This window comes from Ruditapes philippinarum, unplaced genomic scaffold (assembly GCF_026571515.1).
Source record: "Ruditapes philippinarum isolate M1 unplaced genomic scaffold, ASM2657151v2 ctg13420_1_1_1_1, whole genome shotgun sequence".
NCBI lineage: Eukaryota > Metazoa > Mollusca > Bivalvia > Venerida > Veneridae > Ruditapes > Ruditapes philippinarum.
In genome coordinates, this window is record NW_026856247.1 from 1 (window position 1) to 22,613 (window position 22,613).

At 32.4% G+C, this 22,613-nt stretch overlaps 3 protein-coding genes across 4 annotated transcripts; all 3 read right to left on the reverse strand.

The window, feature by feature from the left end:
• Positions 1-410: 410 nt before the first annotated feature.
• On the reverse strand, positions 411-2,890 carry LOC132745934 (uncharacterized). The gene is made up of 2 exons (XM_060734951.1): positions 2,670-2,890; positions 411-2,020 (listed from the first exon to the last, which is right to left on the reverse strand). Exons 1-2 carry the CDS (start codon positions 2,857-2,859, stop codon positions 1,743-1,745), a joined length of 468 nt encoding a protein of 155 aa, XP_060590934.1. The 5' UTR covers positions 2,860-2,890; the 3' UTR covers positions 411-1,742.
• A 5,291-nt stretch (positions 2,891-8,181) lies between these two features.
• Positions 8,182-14,881, reverse strand: LOC132745935 (uncharacterized). Its single transcript, XM_060734952.1, has 7 exons — positions 14,760-14,881; positions 13,516-13,602; positions 13,033-13,141; positions 12,101-12,168; positions 10,731-11,094; positions 9,938-10,156; positions 8,182-9,209 (listed from the first exon to the last, which is right to left on the reverse strand). Exons 2-7 carry the CDS (start codon positions 13,570-13,572, stop codon positions 8,980-8,982), a joined length of 1,047 nt encoding a protein of 348 aa, XP_060590935.1. The 5' UTR covers positions 13,573-13,602; positions 14,760-14,881; the 3' UTR covers positions 8,182-8,979.
• A 2,613-nt stretch (positions 14,882-17,494) lies between these two features.
• Positions 17,495-22,094, reverse strand: LOC132745936 (uncharacterized). Of its 2 annotated transcripts, none has more exons than XM_060734953.1 (7): positions 21,800-22,094; positions 21,293-21,390; positions 20,655-20,772; positions 20,197-20,273; positions 19,443-19,902; positions 18,625-18,843; positions 17,495-18,339 (listed from the first exon to the last, which is right to left on the reverse strand). In XM_060734953.1, exons 2-7 carry the CDS (start codon positions 21,341-21,343, stop codon positions 18,098-18,100), a joined length of 1,167 nt encoding a protein of 388 aa, XP_060590936.1. In that variant the 5' UTR covers positions 21,344-21,390; positions 21,800-22,094; the 3' UTR covers positions 17,495-18,097. The 2 variants fall into 2 exon arrangements, with proteins under 2 accessions (XP_060590936.1, XP_060590937.1); XM_060734954.1 differs by lacking the exon at positions 21,800-22,094 and adding an exon at positions 21,710-21,734.
• Positions 22,095-22,613: the final 519 nt, after the last annotated feature.

The window sequence follows — 22,613 nt, forward strand, 5'->3', positions numbered from 1 at the left end:
GTAAACGATCCCATTTTTAGAATTTCGGAAATAAAAAAAAAATAGGGAAACCGAAAGATTTGGTTTTCCCCGGGAGGAAACCCAGGGGGTTTTTCACGGGAAGTATTTTGATACGGGGTTTGAAATAAAATCATGTATTTGTTCAACGTCAGGAAAAACCCTTTTTGCATTTTTTGTGTTTTTCCAAATTAACATTGTTTTTTAGTGATTAAATTCCCCTCCAGTGGGGCTATAGCGGGGGCCCATCCCCATGTTTTTAAAAAAGGGAAATTTAATATTATCTTCGTCTAAAAAAAACCCTTTTTTTCAAAAAACAATGTATTTTACAAAAATACTAAAATTTTCCCTAAAAAAAACAACCTTAATCAAATTAAAGATATAGTTACATGTACCAGATAAGATACAAATACAAAACATTGTTTGTTTTTATTTAATATTTAAAGCCGCATGCAAACAGATTTCACGAAATATTTAAGGCGGCATGTCTACAGATTCGTGTTAAATTTCATTAAAATTTTGAATATGTATATACGTAAAATATTGTGAAGTGAACAAAAAGGTAATATACACATTGCAAACGGCACTTACAATCCGCGTAAATTACGAAAATGAGGTCAAAATATGCAGAAATAGCCCTTACTGCTTTCGTCACGCACTAGAAATATTGTGATAAATACTGCCAAAATCAGTCAATCAATCTTAAGTTTGAGTATTTGAAATATTTTGGTTCATCTGGTGGCATGCAGCTTTAATTAAATTAAAGAATATTATTACAGTTTATATGCACACATCAACAAAATATGGATGCAACCTATAGAAATGACTAGAAGCTGTAACCTGTGCAACCTATTCGAACCAATTATGACTATACATGTAATAATTATGTCGTTTACAATTCCGGTACCTGTAGTAACTGAATAATAATAAATCATGTATACTGCAAAATTATTTTAAATTCGTGGAGATTAATTTTCAAGATAAATGTGGATATGTTCATCCACTAATTTAAGATCCAACGAAATTTTCCTACATCTACTATTAGATTATTTTTGAAATACGTTATATGAATTTCACTTATTAAATTTGAAAAAAAAATCACAAAATCCATGAATTTAAAGTGAGACACACGCAAAATTGTCATTTCTTAGTTTTGAATTTTTTATTCATTATTCTGTAAACTGTCCTCAAAATTAAGATAACAGACTATCATAGGAACAAAACGTTTCTCCTTATAAAGAATAAAATGGTGGTTTCCTAACTTGACCCACGTGGGATAGGTTAGAGCGTTTATAAGATTTCACAATAATTGCCACAGACGTTAAAGTGCACTTGCACTTGTTTCAATCATACAATATGCACAATATATGTTATATCAATTACCTATTGTAACTTCCAGGGTTTTTAAAAGTAACATGACTTGTTTTAAAACCACTTGACGATTCTGTCGGTGTCTAAATTTCGTTCAACATATAAAGATTAATTCACGCTTCAAACCCAAAATATATAGATATTATGCAGAAATCCATGCTGAGACTGTAAGAAGTGTAATTGTAGTGTGATTTAAGTACATAAAATAATTTTAATATTTTTGACACTAATTTGCCTAAGTATCCCTTTTAGAACAAACACAATTTTCTCTTTTGGACAAAACAATGAAATTTCATGCCTACGAAATTAAGTGAATTCACAGTACACATATTGTTACATTGCATATTTACAATTTGAGCGTACAGTTAATATTTTCACGGACAAACTAGGTCACCAATGTGGTTACTTTTAGGAGTTTGACTGTATCTAACGTCCTTGCCCACCAGAGTTTCTGTCAAAAACGTCTCGATGCCAACTGCAGATTCTTGATTCATTGTACAATCATAAATTCCTTTTTCAGACAGAAAAGCGATATCAAAGATTCCGCCAAGGTCCTTGAAAACGGGTCCCGTCAACACTAGTTCACTGGACTGATTTGGCAGGGCATGAATGTCTTTGTGGTGGAAAATAAGCACAGACACGTTTGATGACACTGAAAACACGACATAAATAATTGGATTTGGAGTAAAAAAAACATAAAGGGAAAATCAGCATGTTTTTTCTACTTTCTTTCTTTCCTACTTTCTTTTTTTTTCTTTCTTTTTTCTTATTTTCTTTCTTTCTGACAATGTATGAACATTAAAAGTTTTATCCCAATTTGAACATTAAAAGTTAAATCACAATTGTCTGAAAAAAAATATACAAAATTATCTCTTTTCAGTTAGAAATCGGGTGAATTTTATGTAATAATTGAATAACCACTGAATTTAAGTAAGATATCTGGATCAAAACCGTAAGTTACTGGAACTAAAATACAAAAAAGCTAGAACTACAGACAAAATAAAGCTAGAACTACAGATAAAATTAAGCTAAAACTATTTGTAAAAAAAAAGCTAAAACTAAGAACAAAATAAAGGTAGGACTACAAGACAAAATAAAGCTAGAACTATCGACAAAATAAAGCTAAAACTACACAAAAAAGCTAAAACTACAGACAACATAAAAAATGAACTACAACGCAAAATAACTAGAACTTAAGACAAAATGAAAAAGAACCAACTTGAATATGCGTTTTGCACATTGTGCGAAACAGCAAAGGTTTTGAATGTTATCATATAAGAAAAAAACAAGCAGTCATGTACCATTTAAATCCTGCAGGATAGAACTAACATCTGCCCCGAGTCTGCTCGCATTTATACAAAGTACAAACAAGGGTATTTCTGGATTAACGTCGTCTTTGTTTTGACAAACAATCAATTGTAATATTCGTCTTTCCACATTTAGTTGCTTCACCAACATTTTCCGCAGTTCATCTATAATGTTTGACACCATTTCACCCTTCACTTGGTAATAGACCTGAATTGAAACTAAACAAAAACTATTACATTAAAATTTCACATTTTCCTATTAAATTTTAAGTTCACAAAACACAAATGCTATACAAAATAAGCTTATAATTTACAAACTTTCTGGTGTAGAAGTAGCCGCAAAAATCCCTGCCCTGGTAGGGAGAATTTTGTAGGCGTGTTTATCAGATAAATCATGCAAAGGACGCTGTACCTGTGCTAAATTTAGCTGATGTAAACAAACACTATAGCAGACGATTACTGATCAGCAGCACAGGCACGAGTATCGGACCTGGGAAGAAAAAATATGACCAGATTGATAAAAAAAACCTGTGTTCATCTTAAAAGTGTCAAAAAAAAAATGTAAATAATGACCCCCTTTAAAAATATACTCTTAACTTATAGCCCGTTCGTTCCTGACATAAAGAACAACACAAAATGTCATTCAACATGGTGTTGTGTATAATTAATATACATGCATATATATCAATCTGGGTCAAATAACATAGTAATTATTTTCTTGTGATTATGTATCTATTAATATTTAAAGTAACTATAATGATATTTGTAGATGCGTAATAGTTTTTGTTTAGTTTCAATTCAGGTCTATTACCAAGTGAAGGGTGAAATGGTGTCAAACATTATAGATGAACTGCGGAAAATGTTGGTGAAGCAACTAAATGTGGAAAGACGAAATATATAAAAGTAACGAGATAAAAGCTTCAACGTAATTACAAATATTAAACAAAACTGAGCACACAAAAAAAAACGTGTAATAGTCAATGATATCTTTTTAAGCGCTTTTTTTAAATGAAAGGCATTTGAAAAATCCTTACCATAAATTCGAGCCAACTCATTTATATCAAGACATAGCAGTTTAACATGAGCACGCTGCGTTTTCACAGTGGTTTTAATAACATTTATTTGCTCTCCGTGTCTTTTCAAGCAACACTAAAATTGAAAAAGGCACAACATTTTCAAATATAAAGATCAAATAACATACACAAATAGAATGGATTTTAATTTCAAGTACTGTAAGTTTGTCTCCATTCTATTCTCCATTCTATTTGTGTGCTTAGATCTTATCATTAAATGGGAATGGGAATTCCCTACAAGTTAATTATAGGATACGAATTGTGGAGTCCGGAGATCAGTGATCTCACGACCCTAAGTACCGCGGTAAAAGTGATATAGTTCATAGTCTATACAGTACATGTACACAAATACTCAAGATTGGAAATCACGCTAGAATAAACAACTGGCGACAGTTGATTACTACCGATCTATAACTATAAATATCTCTATCACTCTACTCAACAACAGCGTTAAACTAATTATTGTAAAAATAAGTTGTGGGGGTGCTAGTGTGTGGTACATGTAGTTACTGACTTGTCTACGCGCTGGACAATTGATCTATTATACAAAGTCAATGAGCAAAGACAAGAAAATTCTTACGTTTATCATACGAGCAGGTCCTTCAATATTATTTTGTCTTGACTGGCTGATTCCCATATTCCTTTCGAGTCTAACTATCCATTTATCACAGCTTTTGGTTAAAAAAGTGTCATTTAAGTATTTACCATAACAATGTCGTACTTTCGGTTTCAAAATGAGGCCGTCAAACTATATGCTACCGTTCAGTGCCGTAGCCACACTGAGGCGACCCGAGGCAGTTGTCTCGGTTAATATTTAAAAAGTTAAGAAATACATCAGGTAGAAAAAAAGGTCTTGAAAATGAAAAAGATGACGAAAAAAGAACCTCCAATATAAGATCTGGAATGAAACAAATAAGGCTTTCTGTTCCAAAGTAGAGACGGTAATTACGAGTCAATACAAGATGGAAAAATATATCAAAATGTTAAAAATCCAATGTCGTTTTGAAATATGTGATAAAGCATATGATCCAAACATTCACACATATTTGGATGACTTCTCCGCCGTTTGTCTGTCCGTCTGTCACAAAACTTGTCCGGACTACACCTCATAAACTACTGGTGCAATTTCATCCAAACTTTACAGGAATGATCAGTACCAAGTCTAGTTGTGCATATCGGCAGCATTTTCCGATTCAATGATTTTTGTCCCTTAAATAATTTTTATTTTTAAAGTCTGTCCGGACTTCTTCTCTTATATCATTAATGCAATTTCAATGACACTTTACAGGATTGATTGGTAGGTGATGATTTTTGGCCGAGTTATGGTCCTTTAACAAAAAAGGTGTTTTTTTTCTGTGTGTTGCCAGATACACAAAAGCTTGCCCGGACTACTATTCAAAAACTGCTGGTGCAATTTCATCCAAACTTTGTGCATATCATCGGCTTTCTATGGTTCAATGAATTTTGTCAGCGTTATGGCTCTTTAATTTATTTTTATTTTTTAAAGTTTATTCGGACTACTTCTCATATACCACTAATGCAATTTCAATGAAACTTTACAGGATTGATTGGTAGGTCAAGCACGTGCGCATAATTATTACATGGGTTATCCGCTTGAATGATTTTAGCCTAGTTATGGCCCTTGAAATATTAAAGTTTGTCCGGACTACTCATCAAAAACCATTTATGCAATTTCAATGAAACTTTACATGATTAATCGGTAGGTCATGTACTTGTGCATAATACACAAGTTTTTTGCTTGAATGACTTTCGGCTGAGTTATTGCCCTTGAATAAAAAAGTTTGCTATGTTGCCAGCTACTCAGAAGTTTGTCTAGACTACTCCTCAGAAACTGCTAGTGCAATTTCATCAAAATTTTAGGGGAATGATCAATACCATGTCTAGTTGTGCATCTCATCAACATTTTTCGGTTCATTGATTTTTGTCAGAGTTTTTGCCCTTTTATGATTTTAATTTTGAAAATAGTCCCGACTACTCCTGTTTTACCACTGATGCAATTTCAATAAAACTTTACAGGATTGATCGATAGCTCAATTTCTTGTGCATACTGCACAAGGTCTTGAGGTTGAATAATTTTTTGCAAAGTTATGGCTATCATGAAGCGACATATGTGATCACGGATGGCCCTTGTTTATCAGTTCATACTAAGTTTAACCGTTGGATCATGTTCGTGTATAAGAAGCTTTAGTGCGCTCCGTAGACTGAAAACTTTGACTCGTTCATCTATGAAAGATGCTAGATTAAATGGTCTAGGCTTACTTTAATCACACCATATTACCGGCACCAGTGATGGCAGATCACTGCAGTGATGGCAGATAGCTGAAATTTACCGTTCGGTACAGGTAGGTGGTATTATTAGATTACACAAATACGGCCCATTTTTTTGCTATGAAACTATTGTCCATTGACTGGATATACTATTAGGTAATATTTGACTCGTTTTTTCCTGTTTTATGACTATTTTGAGCAGGTTAAAAGTGACAGCTTCGAAAAATCCGTGAAAATGTCTGTTTTTTGTTCAAAATATCTCAAGTTTTAACTAAATGGCAGGATTTCGTGTTATTAATATAGACGTTCATCCATTGGGGTCACGCAAGCCAAATATCTATCCCGTGAGTCTTTTCTTGAAAGTTTTTCAGACGTTCAATCTGGTCCGGTCGAATAAAAAATGCTGCCGTCGATGGCAGAAATACCATGAAAGTGGCTAACATTCTGACAGAACATAAAGGTCAATCTTTTATCAATTCCTCTATTCTTTGCGTCCTTTTAGTCGGAATTGAGACGTTAAACTATCATTTCTAATATTTTCCCAAGATAGAAAAGTTATTAATGCGGTGTGTGCACCGAAAAAGCTTTTTAGCAACACGCAGTAACAATACAAAATGTGATGATTCAGTACGACCAAATTGCACTACAAATAGAGCAATTAACATGAAGACATTCATTTTTCTATATTCATGCATGTGTGCTTGATATTTTGTGTCTGTCAGTTACATGCATACAATACCATATGTATCTTAAATTTAGCAGCGTATAATTCACTGCCTTTCAAGACATAACGTCATTTTATATTACAGCAAGTAACTTCAGTAAGTGGATATTCATTTGCTAGCATATGACATTCTTTTCTCGAGCTAATAATGTTCATCGCTTTATGACATACAAAGGCTGAAATTTACTTAGTTGGCGCTAATGCTGCAGATTATAAGTTACTAAATAAGTTACTCTGCATTATCAACAATGACACGAAATCATTTAAGATACTGCTTCGGAATCATGGTAAACGTGCTGATATTATTGTACATGTCAAGTTGACAATAAATAGATACTTATACAATAGAATCTATTTATTATAATCAATCTTCATTGTTCACCTGCTGGCATGCAACTTATTCTATCCATGCAACCGTGCCTTCTGACCTTCTGATTATGGTCTGCACTATTCGTATTTCAGTTAATACAGATTTCGAAATTATCCTTAAATAATAAGCAACTTGCCCCTCCCCAAATCCATGCTATTTTTTTGTGAACATTTTGAAAATGTATTGAGAAATATAAAATTATGAAGTAACCAAAAGGACGCAATTTACACATTATCAATGACACTTAGCTTGCAACACACGTAATTTACTAAAAAGAGGTCAAAATATGTAAAAATAACCCTTCCTGCGTTAGTAACGCAGAAGAATGTGGTTATACGAGGCCATCAATCGCACAAAACACGTAAATCATTATTTGAATCTTGTATCTTTTTACTTTTTCAAAGCACTTAGTACAATTTGTTTTTCAGCGTGATTATATTGAAATAGTTTGGCTTATCTGGAGGCATGATGCTTTATAATATTTACCTTTCTAAGGGTTTTGATAGTTATATGAAAAAATGTTACTGTTGTATAGGATAAATCAATATTTATATTGATAATCATAAATAAGTTCGTCTACAAAAGGACAAAATGTATAGATTTTCGTAATTTTTAACATTTTCAATGGCTCTGTTTTGTTACCAGGCTTTCAAATTTAGGGATTCACTATTGCAATAACAGTATTACTTTTCTCAATCTGTATTTATTTTGTTTTTCATGTAACATGTGTCCTAATATTTTTTCTTTGTTACCTTCATACGAAATATTTGTTTAGGAACTATTACTCATTCATTTTATGTATTTTCTTCCATGTATATGTTTTTATTGGTTTAACCATGATGAGCTTGTTATGAACGGTGACAGCTAATATGGCTAAATTTTCGATAAAATTCATCGCATAACACATATAAGATAATGTTGTTGTTGTTCTTGTGTGTGTGTGGTTTTTTTATTTGTTTTTTTTTTTTTTTTTTTTTTTGGGGGGGGGGGTTGCGTAGTAACATTCATCTTATCCATGCATTAAATAAACAAGTAAATATAAAACATAAATGATCTTAGACACGTTTATTGAAAATTGTTTATAATCATGATAATGAATTGAAAGTGATACTGAAATATCTCAGCCAATGTATAGTAATATAGTAAATACGTTTTAAAAATAATCTTCATATAAAAAGAAAAACGGAAAAATACATTTCTACAAACAGATCTTTACAATACTACATGTACATAGAATCCTTAATAAGCTTATAGTTTCATAAGATTTTAATAATTGATAAAAGAAGTGACATGAAATTGTAGTACAAAATAGGATTTCTGCCACTTTAAATGATAGTGAAGTATAACATTAAAACAAGGCATGTCGTTGTAATCAAATACCTACGAAGCCGGGCCCAGAAAAGGAAACATGACCTATACATTAAAACGATGGCATGGTTTATTATTTTTTTAAAAGTTGAAAGAATTAAGAAACATTTACAAAAGCTGCCTTATGTACTAAATAAGCTTAATTATTTCATTATTTTTCCCTGCATAAATGACATGACCAGATATACCAATCAATGAACTTTTTTTATCCAAACATCTCTTTAGAAATGAACGGATAACATTGCTCTGTCAATCTGTCGCCAATCTACGTTTACAAATCTAATTACCAGAGTTTTATGTAAAAAAAAACGTTACCAATAAAAATGTTGAATGACTAGAATGTTTGCATGTTATAAGGTGAACATAGACGAATATTATCAGTACTTAATGTGTTTCCTTCTTGCCCCACTTCTTTATCTAATAATATTGTATCAGTACACGAGCTAATCTTCACTCGATTTTATTCGCGTTGGTAGTGTTCTAAGCTTGACCATTTTCCTTTGATACATAACAAATAAAGTCAATAATCGACTTAATGGCAAGTGAGTTCATATTACATTCGTATATCCCTTTCTCGGAAAGAAACGCCAAGTCATATATGCCACGAAGGGTCTTGAAATCAGGCCCAGTCAGTACTCGATCACTCGTCTGATTCGGTAAAGCGTGCACATCTTTATGGTGGAATATCAGCAATACTGTGTTCTCCTTCTCTGAAATATAAATAGTAGTACTACTCTATATCACTTTCTCTCGACTAGCCTGGAAAAAGAAGTAAACCCGCATTTCTATAAAATGATTTATGAAATGGCAATCGCAACTGTTCCGGCCTTTGCCGTCAGTCTTCGAATACGGACCTATTCCTATATACATTCATTATACATTATCGAAGATTATAACGTCCGTTTTTTTTAACATTTAAAACCACGTGTTAGAACTTCTTTCAATCGGTATTAAGTCCGAGGCTATCATAGATAATAGCCTGGAATGTTCTGATTGATGACATGGTAAGCATACTGAACCTGCAATAAAAAGTCCCTGCTACGTCCTTTTTTTTCTGCGGATTTTTTTCCTATACAGTATGTCAACATATAAGGAGAAAATACGGGAATTTTAAAATGGTCCGGTTTTCAGAGGGTCCGGTTTTCAGAGTTTTTACTGTATATGTAAGATATGTTTTACATATACTCTATCACTGCCGTGACCATTGCGTGGCATAGTCTTGAACATGCAGACATGCAAGACGGCGGAGAAAACGGTTTCATACTTTGCCATACATTTTTTCGTCCGCCACTCTGGAGTAAAAATCATTTTCCCGAAATTCCATGTCACAGGGCGATATACGGTATTGAGTATTTAAACTAACCTATTATCATAACATTTGACTATACATAAAAGGTTATATTAAATTGTATGTTGGTTTAATAACTAGTATACGTACGGAGAACTCCCTGAATAGCATTTAAGGCGTCTGTTCCTAGCCTTGATGAACTCGTGCATAAGATAAGCAACGGCTGATCTGGTTGAATTTGGTAAGACGTTTCGCACGTGACCACATCCAAATCTTTGTTATCTTGTGCCAGATGCGTTTTTAACTTGCTGAGCAGATCTTCACGAATATGAGTTATCAGTTCACCACCTTTCTGGTGATATAACTGAACTGTGTGTAAAGAAAAGAGAATAGTACATCAATTTTGTTCATTAAATGAAAAAGAAAGCACATTGTCTTGCAATTCGTAAACAAGAGAGCAATAAAAGCCCGAGATTGCTCAGCTGAAATTATTTGCCTGAAAATGTCATAATTCTTTCATGAAGAAATAGGGAGTTTAATCACATCTGGCAAAAGGCACGTAACCCTTAGGCCATGCATGGTTAATGAGGGAGTCATGATTTATTTACTATAGTTGAGTGACTAATGCATTAGTTTGACTACATTTATAAACGTTTATATACGTTTTTGGAGATCTATCTAAGGGACACTCCTGTGAAGTTTGGCTAAAATGTACCAACTGGTTAAAAATAGAAATGTAAAGAACAAAAGGTGATACAAAACGGAAATCATGCTATCACCAAAGTTCTCTCCTGAGCATTATCAATCAGCTAAAATATCTTTGTTATGAAGACAATGTATGTTTTTTTAATATTAAACCGGAAACTATGCTATATAATCATCTTACAAGTCTCTAAAGATTGCACATTAATTTTAAGTCAAAATCTATAGGCTAGAGACTTACCTGGTAATGTTTCAATATGGGGCTGTTTACTTTCCAACTCGCATTTCAGCATTTCTACTTCCTCTTGCAAAACTTTAATCTTTGCATCTCTTTCTTGAAGTTCTTTGTCTAAAGCGGCTAATTTCTCCTCAAGCTCATCGTTTTTCTTCTTTAACTCTTTCATTTCATATCCAAGATCCACACTGCTTCCTGATTCGTCCCGTAATACGTCATGTGGAAATTCAGCAAGGTATGCATCAATGCTTAATTTATGTATACATCGTACTTGTTGCATAAGCGTTTTAAACTCTTTCCTTTCTCTAATCAGGTGCATAAATGTGCTTACGCCTTGCAATGATGAAAACTTCTGACCGTACAATGACCTCTGTATGAAAAAAAACAACAACAACATATGAGCCGCGTACCGACAAAACCAACATAATGGGTTTGCGACCAGCATGGATCCAGACCAGCCTGCGCATCCGCGCAGTCTGATCGGGATCCATGCTGTTCGCTTACAAACCCTATAACAAGTAGAGAAACTGACAGCTGGTCGGGATCCATGCTGGTCGCAAACCCATTATGTTGGTTTTGTCGTGACGCGGCTCAATTATTAAGTATGGAAATAATTTCAAATATATTGCATGTAAAAAGGAAAAAAACTTCTTATGTACCAAGACTTAATATCGTTCATCTTGCATAAATTTATTCACTGTAATGTAACTCGTAGCAAAACATGCATTCAAAATGTATTTGTCTATTTAATTACATGTACTATGGCGGCAATTTCAATATTAGAACAAGGCCTTTTAGTTATCCAAGCGAGGATGTCATTCGTAACACGTGTCTGATAATTGGACCTTTCCTAATAAATTTATCTTTCTTTTCCAAAATGCTAGCAATAATTTTCAAAATTCATAATTTTGCAGCTTTTCATGTAAGAAGATTCGAACCCCTTAAAGAAATGACTAAAGAACAGTAAACATTGTTTAATGCATAAAAGTGCTTTTGAACATATTTTTTTCGTATATTGTGAAATCGTTCTGTTGTTTAACTTAGTACATTTACAAACATTCTTGAATAAAAATGGTGCACACAGGTGTCCATTCGCAGGTGGCCATTGACAGAGAAGAAAATAAATAATAAATGGATAGTTTCACACGAGTAAGCGGTGATGTAATAAATTGTTACGTTTTATGAATTTGCGTGACTTAAATGAAGCCCAGAATCGAAACATTCTGTGACTGTCAAATTACCTCACATCCGCGAGTTAATAGCATTAGAATACGGTATCTTTATACGTAGAAACATGTGCAAGAATGGTGCCAAAGTACCTTTTTGTTCGACAGATAGAATAAGTATTATTTACAATTACCAGAAAGTGTATTTACCTCAATGTTCGCAAGTAACTTCTTAGTCAAATTAACAGCTTCCTGGAGTCCCTCTATATTATGAGAACCTAAAATAACAAACAATCATTCAAACAATTCATTCCATAAAATCTCAGAAAAAAATAAAATTATAACTTTTAGTACAGTTCAAATGAAACAACTATTGATTTCGCAAAAGAAACATGAATAAATCAAAGAAATGAAAACAAATCAAATACATTGTATCAACAAAATATTTCTGTGGTTTAAAAGAAAAGTATTTTTAACGAAAGTTCAATGAGTTACTGCTAGAAATAATATGTTTATCATTCTGTTCTGTTCTGTTCCTATAAGACCTCAGAAATGCTATCAGTTTTATTTTTCAAACAAATAAAAACCCAAAAAAACTTTTTAGTTTTGGTATTTTGTTACAGTTTAAAACATACTAATTTTCCAAAAATATGAACAATATTTTACTTTTTATGCTCTGTTAATCATGCATTGAAGACAAAGTACAACTTAGTTATATTTCGCTAACTTTATGACACATTAAAAATATGAATCTCTTAGGCTTAATGTGCCATTAAATGAAACTATGAGAAAGAGGGAGAATGGACCTATAAATGAAACTAACTTTGGGAAAGAAGCATAATGGGCCTTTAAATGAAACTATGAGAAAGAGGCATAATGCGCCTTTAAATGAAACTAACTATGTGAAAGAGGCATAATGGGCCTTTAAATGAAACTATGTGAAAGAGGCATAATGGGCCTTGAAATGAAACTATGTGAAAGAGGCATAATGGGCCTTGAAATGAAACCATATGAAAGAGGCATAATGGGCCTTGAAATGAAACCATATGAAAGAGGCATAATGGGCCTTGAAATGAAACTATGTGAAAGAGGCATTATGGACCTTTACACGAAACTAACAATGAGAAAGACATATACAGTACCTGTATCCAACTCTTCAAGCAGGTTAAGGAGAAGCTGAACTGTCACGTGAACATTGTCGACGGATGAGGCAAGACCAGAAAGAGCTGTGTCTAGTTGCATCAATGCTTTCTGTAAAAAAATTCACAATATACTTAATGACGCGTTAATTGTTTTCATTTGACTGTTTGAAATTATTTTTAACTGTATGTACATCTTCAAGCTGTTGTGATTATATTTAGCATCTTTATCTCTAAATCCCCCCCCCCTTTCTTTAAATGTGGTGTCTTCATAATGTACCAACGGTGACTTCATGCTTGATAAATGCTTCAGAAGAAAGATAGAAAAAAAGCTCTTAAATATCATCATTATCAAATATTTAATGCACAAAGTGTAACATTTATCATGTCATGAAAAAAATCAATTAAAAATAAATGTGAAAATATGTAGTATGCAGAACAAATAGAATAATGGACTAAAGAATGAAAGTTGTATTACGTCCTTACCTCACACTGGTCTGTAAATTTGTCTTTGATAGAAAAGAAAGATAGAAAGATGCCCATTTTGTACTTTGTACTTGAAGAAACCTTTATCTGCAAAACAGGCAATATATAAAAGTACTAACTATAACCAAAACAAATTTTAACATAATTATTATTATAATAGTAAAATGGACTTTTATTTGCAATACTAAAATATATTCACATGCATTTAAAGTGTTCTTTACAGTCTAAGTGCTGCAATCGAAACTACTATCTTAAAAATATCATAATCTTCAAGTGTTTTCAAAGAAGATAAACACGGACAGACGGACTGACAAACGAGCAGACAAGACAAGAAACATCAAAACCAAATGTCTAATTATATATAAGAACATGCATTCGGCTCATTGTCTTGCAAATAAAGTATATATATATATATATATATAATGCGCCTTAAAGCGACATTACTATCTAGCATTCGTTTACTTTATAAACTTATTTATGCAATGTATATAATTCGCGTAGAGTAATTGAAATCTGTTTCATTCACATACAAATGAGCCTGTGATATAAACTTTAGTAAAATAGCGCCCCGTGTCCACGTGTGGTCTGGATTTATAAATATTGGACATTGAGGAATATCACAATTACCTATTGCTGATAATTTTCTAATGATTCTGTATTTTTTTAGGGTATCAATGAATACTTTTGCGGGTTCTGCCAAACATATTTAGAATCGTTGGAAGCTCCCGCCCAACAGCCCTACATGCCCTATAGGTATATTCTCTTTATACAATCATGTAAACATTCCGTATTATTATTATTATATACATGTAAACAGTCTGCATGTACATTTTATTATTTTGATTATTCTGACCAGCACGAAAATATCTCAGAATAAAGCTTTGGCACGTTACATAATTCTGCTGCAACGGCCCAATGAAGATCAAGATCAGAAAATGTCTAATTTTTTTCACAAATCACGCATACAACACATGATGGTTCTTGTTTTAACTTGGCCAAATGTTATTAGATGCTAAATAAGAGCAGTGTCACTGGTGTTTGCATGATGCGTGATAGATAATCTTACATTATGAAAAACAATGTTTAACCCTAATTAAATTTCAGGCTTAAATTAATAAAAAATAAATATAGATTTATAAACATAAAATTATGTGTACAGTAGGTCAGACATATAAGTGAGAGTTTCAACAAAAAAGCAACCTTTAAACGTGTACTATGCTTAACAAATAAAACGAATTACTAACCTTGTAGTTTGATTGAAAATTACCTTTTTCCGGTAAAATTGCAAGACTACTTTCGATTTTGCTTTGGAAATAATAATATTCTAAAAATAGAAATATTACGGAGCACGTGACCTGATGAATAATTCAATCTATTTATAGTGGCAATCGCAACTTTTCGGCCCTTTCCGTAGTCTATTTATAGGTTTTACCGGAGCGTAGCAAGGTATGGACGTTTATTTCACTAACACATTTTTTTTCCACGAAGATCGAATCGGTTTAATCTCATTCTATGAATGAATGAATGAATGAATGAATGAACGAACGAATTTATTTATTTATTTGGCCTAATTAATTATTTTTTTTATTAATTATTCCGTATTTTATTCAAACATACAGTCACTGTGCGATGTTTAAGTGTATACACATGTACAATTTGCGCAATTGATAGTAAAATTGCTAAGTGTACATGAAATACATTTTTAATACAGTGATATTGTTACTTAAAAAGCTTTACCTTATAAATTGTTATTTTTATATATAACCTGAGATGCCAAACGAGGCTTCATTATATACTGCACGAACAACCGCTACTATACAGCCATAAAGCCAGTCAAAATCCATGCAACAGCAAACTTCCTATTTAATGGGGAAAAACAGGTTTCTTCATAAGTTGGCTGTGTATATAAAACTATTAACATGCAATGAGCAGTTACAAACATGCAGTATGGTAATGAAACTGCACTGGTTTTATCATACAGCAGGGCCGGTTCCAGAATTTTTTGGCGAGGGAGGGGAGCTAATGTTTAAAAGTCCAAACTCTCCCCTTTAATTAAGGAGGGTCCGGGGGTCCTCCCACAGGAAAAAAGGAAATCTACGTGTTAAATGGTGGCTCCTGGTGCATTTTCGGTGCACATTTTGAAATGGAAGTGTCTTCATATTTTTCACAAAGTTTCAGACTTTATTTAATTTGTGTTGCAAATTACATTTCATTTTTGCAAAAGTCGAAGAAAATCGAACGTAATGTTTACTGATTTGTTGGGTAAAACTATGATTTTATAAGAATTTTCCAGACAGGCAGATCCTTTTAAATGGTCCTTATTGCTAAAGAAAGGAAAAGCCATGGCATTAACCCTAAAAAAGGGATGCTTTAGAAAGGCGTTTTCATTAAAATTTACATCACTTACACTTCAGTATTTATGTAGATAAAGAGTTAAAACAAGCTGAAAATATATAAAAAAAAAAAATCATCCATCACATTCAAGGGGGCTATTTCTAATTTACTAGTACATATATTTTGATCTACTAATTTGACTCAGTATTATGTACACGCTTAATGTCTCTCTTTACTAAGAGTTATTTATGAAAAGTGAGTCGAAAACATTATGTTGAGAAATAGCCTAGAGGCGTATAGTGACAGGAAACTCAGCAGGAGTCCAGGCTCCAATATACAAGGATTTAGTGACTTAATTATATTTATCTTTAGCCAGTTTTTAGTCCCCTACCGGTTTAACCGGAGGGGACTTTAGGTTTACCCTCCGTCCGTCTGTCCGTCCGTCTGTCTGTCCGTCTGTCTGTCCGTCCGTCTGTCAGTCCGTCAGTCCGTCCGTCCACAAAACTGGATCCCGCGATAACGCAAAAAGTACTGAAAATATTTTTATGAAACTTGATATATGGATAGATGGCAGTATGGAGATTATGCACGTATTTTTTTTTTCTTCCTATGTTGAAAATTCTGGTTGCTATGGCAACAAATAGTCTGAAAATATGGCAAATTTAACACATAAACTGGATCCAGTGATAACTCAAAAAGTACTGAAAATATTTTTATGAAACTTGAAATATGGCTAGATGGCAGTCTGGAGATTATGCACATCTTTTTCTTTTCTTCCTATGTTGAAAATTCTGGTTGCTATGGCAACAAATAGCCTGAATTTTAAGATTTCTGATTTAAATTTTTCAGCTTTTTCACTATATGTTCTTTATTTCTTAAGGTGTTTACTTCAAACTTTAAATATAAGTTTCTGGTCATCAACCACATCATATGTGACAAGGTTTATAACTCTAGCACAATAATATCAGTATTACCTCCCTTGAACTTAGATTTTTTAGGGGAAAAAATGTTGTCTTTTTTAAATAACTTCTTTATTTCCTAATGTATCTACTTCAAACTTCATATATATATTTCTTATTATCACTCGACATTTTTGAGAAGGTTAAATATTCTAGCAAGACTATTTCCAGAATTATGTCCCCCTTGAACTTAGATTTTTTTCGAGAAACTGGTATTTTCACTCCAACTTCTTCATTCCTTATAGGATTTACTTTAAAATCCCACATCGTAATAATATGACAAGGTTGTATAAACATAATTTCCTTACTAAGCATGGAAACTTAACACATTACTGTGATATAGACAAACTTATTTTATTATGTTTTGTGGTCGATATTTTCAAATACAGACTTAATTTATTTCATCCTCAAATTCATTATAAATGGCAATACACAGGAGTGTATGACAATTAAAGAACTTTTTGAGGGACCGGTAGGGGACTACTGTATTGCCCGCAATACTATCAAATGCTTGTTGTTAATGTTGTACCCTCAAAATGCCACCGTTGAATGAAAACATATTTATGGCCAGGGTGTTTGGTGTGTGTGGGGGGGGGGGGGTCATCCCCTTAAGCCTCCCCCCGGTGGATCCGGGCCATTGTGTGTATTATGCACATTTGATAAAATAAAATAAAATCAATAAAACATTATTGATGTTTGAAATAATTTATTTACATATGTTTTCCTCACTTTATATCAAATAACTATTCTATAGTTGACAGTCGCCACACACCTTTTCTAGCTAGTGTCACTAAAAATTAATATCATATAATTGGGTATTTAAAGTTTTGTTTTTATATAAGGTATGTATAAAAGCTTTACATTATCTTATTTTCATCTTTATTTGCTTAACATTATTAATAGTGTAGCCACAGAAAAAATCTTTTAACGGTAGACCTGTAATTAAAATGCTACGATTTATCAAATGTATTGTGATATATTTTAATGTTTAAGCATTTACATATCAAACTGCGCATATATTTTTAAAGAAAACGAAAATGCATTTAATAAACATATAGTCCAATTCAAATATGGTTGTCTCCCTTTATCCGATGACATGTTTATAGTTTATATCTAACAATAGCATACTCATGTATCTGATAAGATAATGTAATGAAGGAATACGATTGTCGCAACTGTCTTATTGTTTCCTTGTTGATAAGTTAAACAGAATTTATTAAGTATCTGTTGTCAATTTGAACATTATTAATAAAACTAAGAACTCTCTTCAACATTTTTAGGAAACGTTATTATTGAACATGAACTTTCAGTGGATTTTCTTCCAAAATCTGTTGTATAAATTGCACCAGGCCTGTGACTGCATTCGTGTTTCTATCACAATTGTATATCCCTTTACCAGACTGAAAACCGATGTCAAAGATGCCGGCCAAGGATTTGAACTCCGGTTCGCCCAGCACCCGGTCACTACTCTGCTCAGGAAGTGCGTGCTCATCTTTGTAGTGAAGAACAATCAATGCGCTGTTTTGTGGCTCTATGTAAAGAAACAACAACATATAACTATAAAACTGTCTTCCAGATAGAACTATAATTTGCAATAACTTATATGGTAACTTACAAATTTTGATATTACAAAAAACGAATAAATCAATAAATACCGGTATAGTATCCAAAGAACATAACTTTCATTGTATCTTTATCAAACATTTTAAAAACTATACATTAAATACAAAAATATTATAATGAAGCTGTGCAACATCATATGAACATAAGAGATGATAACTGTTCAAATAACTTATAAAAAACTAAAACACATTACTTGTAATTCCCTCTATAGATTTAGCTGCGTCTGTTCCTATTCTAGATGCATTGATGCAAAGGACTAGAAGCGGCAAGGCCGGCAGAATATCAGTCGAGTTCTCGCATGTTATGAAGGCCAGCTTTTTAGCGCCAAACTTTCCTTTTGCGTTAAGTTGTGCCACGATTTCCTGTATGACAAACCCAACCTGGTCATTCCTCTTCTGACAGAAGAGCTGAACTAAAAATGATAATTATATACATATGATTTTATGCAATAGAGCATTATAAAACATATGAAGTAAATCTTTGATGTGATACAAAATTATGAAGAACACTGAATCTTTGATGTGATACAAAATTATGAAGAACACTGAACAATTGACTTTCAGAGAAAAACGTTATTTAATAATACTGAATAAGCAAGTAAAGTTACTTAATAAGTTCAGTTATTTTGCATTTATTTTTGTATTTTTTTTCTTTTATTTTTCTTTTTTTTAATTTGAAGGCTGTCAAGCGGTCCGTGACCAAATTTGTCGACCAGTTTGTTCCCTATAATTTTGTCGCGTCTACTTTGTAGCATGTTGTAGCTATTGTGTAGCAGGAGACACAACAATCATTAACGGCTAAAACGCCTTTTTTATTCGGCTATATGTCGCCGCTACTTTGAAGCAGGTGACACAAAAACTAAAAAGAGATTCCATTTTTCTTATGGATTACTTATATTTTTGCAGTTCTTATACAAATCAACTTTTATTTCCAAATATTTAATATTATTATCTCATTTGTTGTTACATGTTGTTTCAGTATATACTTTTGCAAAATCAATTAACTACCTACCTGGCGCTATTTGAACACTGTCTCGTTCCAGTTTGGTAATTTTGTTTTTCATGTCTTCTTTGTCTTTTAGTAATTGATCATTTTCCTCCCGTAACTTAGTCATAATTTCTTTACATTCCTCGATTATCTTTTTATTTGCTTCATTATCATCATTAATTTTTTGCAAATCCTTTGAAATCTTGTTCTTCTCTTCTTTCAGTTTTGCGATGTCATGTTCAGATTCCTTTTTCATTTTTTCCGTCTGGGCGCGATCATTATGTTGACCATTTGTTTTTTCGTCTGGCTTAGATACATCAGATAATTCAGGGTTTTTTCGTGACAAAAAAGCGTCAATTTTCAGCTCATTTAATCTCGCGACAGTTTTTGTTATAGGGTTAGCTTTAGTGGAGTTCGTTTTGATAATTCTAGCAAACTGACTTATTCCTTGTAATAAAGATGTCGTGTTGTGGCCAAACGCATTCTATAAAGAAAATTGAAAAGCTGATGACATTTCGTTTTTGTTTACATTAATGTACATGTACTTTAAATTTTAGAAATTTTATAACAAAAAATGCAATATATCAACCTTTATCCGTTAGTCCGTGTGTGTGTGCTTTTTTTTTTTTTTTTTTTTTTTTTTTTTTTTTTTGTTTGTTTGTTTTTTTTGAGTTTGTATAAAGCGTTACTTGAATAAAATAAACTGGTATGCCGTGCAAATTTTTTTACATGAAAAAAATGGTAATGAATGTAGCCATTCTGTTTTGAATGAGAATACCTGTATATTTGATAAGATTTTCTTTGTCAGCTCTATACTGGTTCCCAGCTTTTGCTTTGAATGCAAGTGATTTCCATCTGTGAATTATCAAAAATCGTATAAAAACATTAGCTTTAAGTTTCATTTCAAAGATAAAGTTTTTTCATCTTGTACATGTTGATAACAACTGTAAAACGCTCTTTAAACTGCACGCAGCTTGTACATGTATATTCAAAATAAGAGCCTCTCTGTATACCATGACATAAACAAGAAAACTAAGGGAAATTCTGTGGTCACAGAGTTAAAGATTGGCTGTTTGAGAAAATGATCTGATACTTTATATTCCAATTTTGATTTTCATTGAAATAACTTAAGATAATCAACCAATGCGGTTCATTTAGTCCAGAATTAACAATTACGTTAAAACAAAGCAGTATTTAACACTTAAAATGCAATGTAAATATCTAACATTTGTTTACCATTACTCTCTGTGTTAAGTTCGTTTAGTTGGTGTAGAAGTTGGGAAAATGTATCTTGCAGCGCATCGACAGAAAGAACGTGACCAAGCAACAATTCATCTAGTTGACATAATTGACTCTGAAAGAAAAGAGCCTCCGGCATTATTATTATTATTATTTTATTATCATTATTATTATTATTATTATTTGTTGCAATATTTCTCGGAATAGAGAACTTTTATAACATGTTTAAATTTGTCAATGGCAAATACGACAAAATACAATATTAATCGTGCCATTGATTTATATGAACAAAATTGGTAGATGATTAACCACCATGATTTATATATGACTGAAAATCAAATGACCTGGCACAACGTTCTGAACAATCAAATAGTTTGTCAACGTTTTAATGTTTTGGCTCAAACAATAAAAAAACCATCCGCAAACAATATTCTTTAAGGGCAATTTATAGTAGAACGTCTCCAAATTACTGCTCTTCTCCAACATATGAAATTTGATTTTCTTGTCTACAAAATATTAAGTGAGCTCAATTGAGTAAATGTAAATCTATATTACAATTTATTCATTTATTTACTTAATTACTTACTACATGTCACTTTTTTGCAAACTGACGTGATATTTCGCAGCTAACTTACCTGACATGCCGTGAGAAACGTTTGATCGATTTTTGCAAAGTGTGCTCCCATTTTTGACGTTTTTCGATAATGGGTATTTGTGAAACGATAATCGGCTTCTGTAATAGTGAAAATAACTAATGTTTAGTAAGCATGCAGGGGCTGATTTGTACCATGAGCAGAATAACTATAGCACAACCCGCGGTTACAATATGTCTTTTTCGTGCGTTGGCCTTTTCTTACTTTCGTTTTATTGTTGTTTAGTTTCTTTTTTGGCCACCCACATTCATGTATTATAAATTGCTATATAATATCAGTTGAATTAAATATTAACTGCTTTTACTTATCATATATTATACGTGGAAAGATATATTGATAGTAAAAGCAAACTGAAAACATCTTTAAATAAACAAATATATATGTAACATTAAATTATACTTAGTAGATCGATCAATATTAATCACGTGCAACTATTTTATTATATTAATCCAAATATATTATTATTTTTATGAAATAAGATGTACTTACCAAAAAATTTCAAATATGTTATTCAACGAAATATCGAATTTCTACTTTCGGTTTTGAAATGGAATCCACCGTCTCGAAGGTTTTCCATAAAACCATGTGTATAAATAGTAATGATAAACATTTACAAGCGATAACAGTTGTTTTCGGTAAATTTTATGACTCTTTCTGTGGGGAATAACCCTTAATCAGTAGGATCCCACTTTACATCATGTACATTCACATGTATACACACGCGTGTGAGGTTAACCTAAGGTCATTAAGCTATAACCGTATCATATTCCATTTCCATTGTTTGTATTTGTGTTTGTGTATACTACGGTAAGGGGACGCAACTATAATAGTGGCGGTGAGTCGCACGCACGAAGCGTAGACCTTTGCCAGTCGTCTCTCGTCGGCGGTTGTACGGAAAATGAAAGTGTAAAATGGTGCATATTTGGGGCGTTTTTAAAAACGGGGGATGTTTTTCACAATAAAAGACCCTATGTTAATGTATGTACATTTATAATCAGTAACGACTGAAATAGGTAGAAATTTAAAGATTGATCTAACAAAAACATTTTGTAAGTATTTTTTTTTTAAAAAAAACCGCACTTTAATTATTTAGTCACTTCTAGAAAATACAAAAATACATCGATGCAAGATAACTATTTAAATTGAATGATGCGATAATCGGGAGTCTGTCTAGGCCTCAACAGACGGTATGATTTTGAAGTACAACACCAATTAAAACTAAGATGTACAGGCAAATCTTAAAGCAGCACGCCTCCATATTCATGCTAATTTTCATGAACATTTTAAAAATGTATTTGAATGT

What these genes read in the sequence shown, in the direction of transcription:
- LOC132745936 (XM_060734953.1), bottom strand. Translation starts at nt 21,343, where the DNA reads ATGGGAGCACACTTTGCAAAAATCGATCAAACGTTTCTCACGGCATGT. An exon ending in CGTTTCTCACGGCATGTCAG is followed by an intron (nt 20,773 to 21,292) that starts GTAAGTTAGCTG and finishes CTTTTCTTTCAG; the next exon opens with AGTCAATTATGTCAACTAGA. An exon ending in CAGTGTTCAAATAGCGCCAG is followed by an intron (nt 18,844 to 19,442) that starts GTAGGTAGTTAA and finishes TATCATTTTTAG; the next exon opens with TTCAGCTCTTCTGTCAGAAG.
- LOC132745935 (XM_060734952.1), bottom strand. Translation starts at nt 13,572, where the DNA reads ATGGGCATCTTTCTATCTTTCTTTTCTATCAAAGACAAATTTACAGAC. An exon ending in GCTTGAAGAGTTGGATACAG is followed by an intron (nt 12,169 to 13,032) that starts GTACTGTATATG and finishes TTGTTATTTTAG; the next exon opens with GTTCTCATAATATAGAGGGA. An exon ending in TGCTATTCAGGGAGTTCTCC is followed by an intron (nt 9,210 to 9,937) that starts GTACGTATACTA and finishes TTTATATTTCAG; the next exon opens with AGAAGGAGAACACAGTATTG.
- LOC132745934 (XM_060734951.1), bottom strand. Translation starts at nt 2,859, where the DNA reads ATGGTGTCAAACATTATAGATGAACTGCGGAAAATGTTGGTGAAGCAA. An exon ending in TATCCTGCAGGATTTAAATG is followed by an intron (nt 2,021 to 2,669) that starts GTACATGACTGC and finishes TCGTGTTTTCAG; the next exon opens with TGTCATCAAACGTGTCTGTG.